We start from the raw sequence: 3,743 nt of genomic DNA, 5'->3' as shown, positions 1-3,743 counted from the left end.
TTTATGGCCGCCCTCATCCTGCCTAATAACCTTTGGCTCGGCTCTGCCATAACTCACCGCCGAATGAGCAATTGCCTGGAGTGCCTTAAACCGCTCCCAGTCCCCTCCCGGCTCCGGACCCCCCCCTCCGCACCCCGCACCCCCGCCTCGGGCCTCGCGCGTCATTCTCTGCCCGTCCCGGGTTCGAGTCCCCGCGCCGCCCGCTCGGCTGTAGAGCAGGGAAGGCCGGAGGCTCTGATTTAAATCCTTTTTTCCTTCTTCCCCCATTATTATTATTACTATTAATAATAAAATTAATAACTATAATATTGTTATTAATAATATTATTAATAATAATATTACTACTTCTATTGTTACTATTATTTTTACTATTACTGTTACTACTTGCTTAATATTTGCTTATTATTTACTTCTAGTACTTATTACTGTTCCCTATTGTTATTATTATTAATATAATTATTCTCATTATTATCTCCTCAAAGCAAACTTTTGGAGCTTCTTCTCTTTTTAAAAGCCAGCTGGCCCAACTGGGGAATTTGGGAGCGCTGGGACGCAGGAGTGCTCCAGCCAAGGGCCCTTGGCCACGAACTCCTCATTTTCCATTTTCCTCCTCGTTTTTACACCCACATTAATTAATCTCAGCATCTCCCGGGCTTGGCGGTGACGGGGCTGGGCTGTCCCACCCGAGGGGTGCGTGTCCCCCGTCACGGTTAAAGCCGCAGAGGCCTTTACTGCCATCCCTGGGGGGCGGAATCGCACCCACTGCCACTTTTGGGGATTTTTGAGGGGTTCTGGGGAGCCCCGGGCACGGCGCCAGCAGCGGAGAGGGGACGCGAACCGGCAGCCACGTCACCTGCGATCACGCAGGGGGGGAAACTGAGTCACGGCGGCTCTTCGGAGGGAAGAAATCGGACACGGCGTTTTCCAGAAAGCAGCACGAAATGGGGATTTTGGGCTACAAAAGGCGGATTTACGGCAGAGCTGGCGCACGGCTGCGGGGTGCAGCACCCACACGCGCTGCTGAGGGACCCCGACCTGGGGGCACACACGCGGCACGACCTCCCCGGGCTCGTGGTGGGTGAAACGCAGCCAACCGCACCCCCGGGTAGCGAAAAGCCACCGGTGCGTCCCCCAGACCAGCCAAGGAGCTTCAGCCATGCGCTGGCACAAGTGAGGGGAGACTCACACCCCCCCCCAAAAAAATCTGCAGCGGGTGCCAAGGGGGCCCTGACCCCTTGCACAGAAGCTATGTGTGCAAACACACAGGTAACACGCACATGTGTGCAGAGCACACGGCCCAAGCACAGAGGATCAACACCCCCCCCCCAGAAAGCACCCCCCCACAGACTGCACACCCGGTTTGGACCCCCCCATCAAGGCCCCTGCATGGTGCAACCCCCCAAACCCCCCACCCCCCAAGCTGCAGCACTAGTGCAGGCCCCCCCTAAAGCGCAAATGCAGTTCAGGCACCCCTCAAAGCGCGTGCCCAGGGCAGGCCCCCCCCCCAACAAAGTGGAAGCACAGTCCAGACCCCCCCACACCAAAGTGCATCCTGGTGCACGACCCCTCAAGCTCTGTGCATCATGCAGCCCCCCCCAAATACACCCCACAAGTTGCACATACCCAATGCAGACCCCCCCTCAGGGTGCACACCCATACAGAGTCCCCCCCAAGGTGCACATCCATGCAGAACCCCCCTCTCAGGGTGCACACCCATGCAGACACCCCCCCCCCCCCGAATGCTCCTACGATGCAGAACACCCCCAAAATGCCCCTTCCAGCCCCTGTTACATGGAGACAGCCCCCAGGGACGACACTCCCCCCCCCCCCCCCCCCCCGACCCACTTCCCCTGGCCAAACCCACCCCCTTTACTACCCAGGGACCCCCCCAACCCCACACCCAGGGGGGGGTCTCCCCAAATTCCCAGAGCCCTCCAAACCCCTAAACCACCCTCAACCCAAGCAGAAAACCCATCCAGGGGGTTTGGGGACAGCACCCCCATTTACCTGGGGTCCCCCCCCCATCCCCAAGCCCCCTCCCAGTATAACAGCAGCCCAGTGGTACTGGTGCTATTGGGCCGTTCTGCACCCGAGCCCGACCTCTGGGTGCCCTTCGTTAAAACACGCAGGGAGACAAAGCCCTGGGTGGGAGAAGCCCCCACCGCTCCCGCAGCCTGGCTGGGGGGGCACCAGCCCCATTCCCTCCCCACAGCCCCCCCCCCCGAGGAGCCTGCAGAGGATGGGGCTACACAGGTGAAGTTTGTGCCATCCACTGTGTCCCCCCCGAGTTCGGGGGGGGGCCTGATCCTGAGGACTGTGCTCTGCTGGGACTGGTGTGACACCCCCCCCCCCAACAGCGCGACCTCGCTCGGGGGGTGGCACCGGGTGGCAGGGGCAGCTCAGCATCACCCGCTCTGCCCCACGCATGTGCACACGTGTGTGCTAAGCATGTGTGTCTGCCCACCACACAGGCCTACAGGACACATACGGGTGTCACGCACACAGACACGCTTACCCAGGCAAGCACACGCTCGTGCACGCCAGATGTGTGCAGAGGTGTCATACACGCTCCCCCGTGCAAATGCACATGCGTGCACGTGGGTAGGCAGGTATCCCCCTCCTCCATGCAAACACACGCGTGCACACGTGTGTGCAGGCATCGCAACCCTGTGTGCAGACACGCCGACCTGCCTGCAGGTATCACACTCCCATGTGCAAACACACATGCGTGTGTGCATGCGTGTCACGCTCCCGTGTGCAAACACACATGCGTGTCACGCTCCCGTGTGCAAACACACACATGTGCCACGCTCCTATGTGCAAGCATGTGCACACGCGTGCAAGGCATCATACACCCTCCAGCTCTAACAGGCTTTTAGCAAAGCAGCACCCCCGAGCACCCCGACCCCCAAGCAATGGAGGGGGCGGTTCCTGGCCACCCTCACCCCTCTCCCCGCACCCCCGACCCCTCCAGCCCCTCCCTGCACCCAACAGAAAGTTAATTATGGAAAATAATTAAAGCTTCACATTCCCCCTCACCCTGACCCTCCCTCCATGCCAGAGCGGGTGATGGAGAGGCCCAAAAAATCAGCTTTAAATTAAGAGGGCCGCTAACGAAGCACCGGGAGCCGGGAAGGGCGAGCAGGGACGGCCGCGTTATTCTGGTCCTGCGGCATCGCACACGGGAGCGAAGTCCTTCAGAGCAAAAAATTGCCTTTTCTGCTTTATTTCCCCCCAAAAAACAAGGGTGTTTGGGGAAAACGAGGTGTCCCTCGGGCGCAGCGCCGCCGGTTTATGTCCTTCCACCAGGGCTGGCCCGCCGAAGGGCTCAAACTGCCTTTCTTTCGGGAGAAAATAAATAAAATCCTTATTTAAGAGCATCCACTCATGAACGCCTCTTCCCCGGCCGCGAGATCGGGGGTCTCACCGTGGCGGTGGAGCGATGGGCAGGGAGATGGTGGGAGGCAATATTTTTCCCCCCCCCCTCCTCGAGTCGCATCCGGGGCTGGGAAATAAACACCACCCCCCCACCCCCAGACCCGCTCGTCTCCTTCAGCAGCAGCGCAAGATGGTAGGTGAGCGGCTGGCTAATCAAGATAAATATCGTATGCATGGCAGGAGCGTGGCAGGCCCCGCTAACGAGGAGAGCGAAGGAGCCGGGGCTTCGGATGCTCCAGATCCGCATCGCCATGGTTACCCGGGCTGGGGGCCGAATCCTTCTCGCCAAACCCCCCCTCTGAGGA

At 59.6% G+C, this 3,743-nt stretch overlaps 1 protein-coding gene across 1 annotated transcript in view; it reads right to left on the bottom strand.

Moving 5' to 3' along the window:
• Nucleotides 1-3,693: 3,693 nt before the first annotated feature.
• The window catches only part of HOXC8 (homeobox C8), a 656-nt gene continuing 606 nt past the window's right edge, over nucleotides 3,694-3,743 (bottom strand). Inside the window, exon 2 of the mRNA XM_075445576.1 lies at nucleotides 3,694-3,736. Within this exon, the coding sequence (XP_075301691.1) occupies nucleotides 3,694-3,736 (43 nt within the window). The remainder of the gene's footprint in view (nucleotides 3,737-3,743) is intronic.

The sequence above is a fragment of the Opisthocomus hoazin genome, chromosome 32, assembly GCF_030867145.1.
Source record: "Opisthocomus hoazin isolate bOpiHoa1 chromosome 32, bOpiHoa1.hap1, whole genome shotgun sequence".
Taxonomy (NCBI): domain Eukaryota; kingdom Metazoa; phylum Chordata; class Aves; order Opisthocomiformes; family Opisthocomidae; genus Opisthocomus; species Opisthocomus hoazin.
This window is presented reverse-complemented; position numbering and strand designations above follow the sequence as displayed.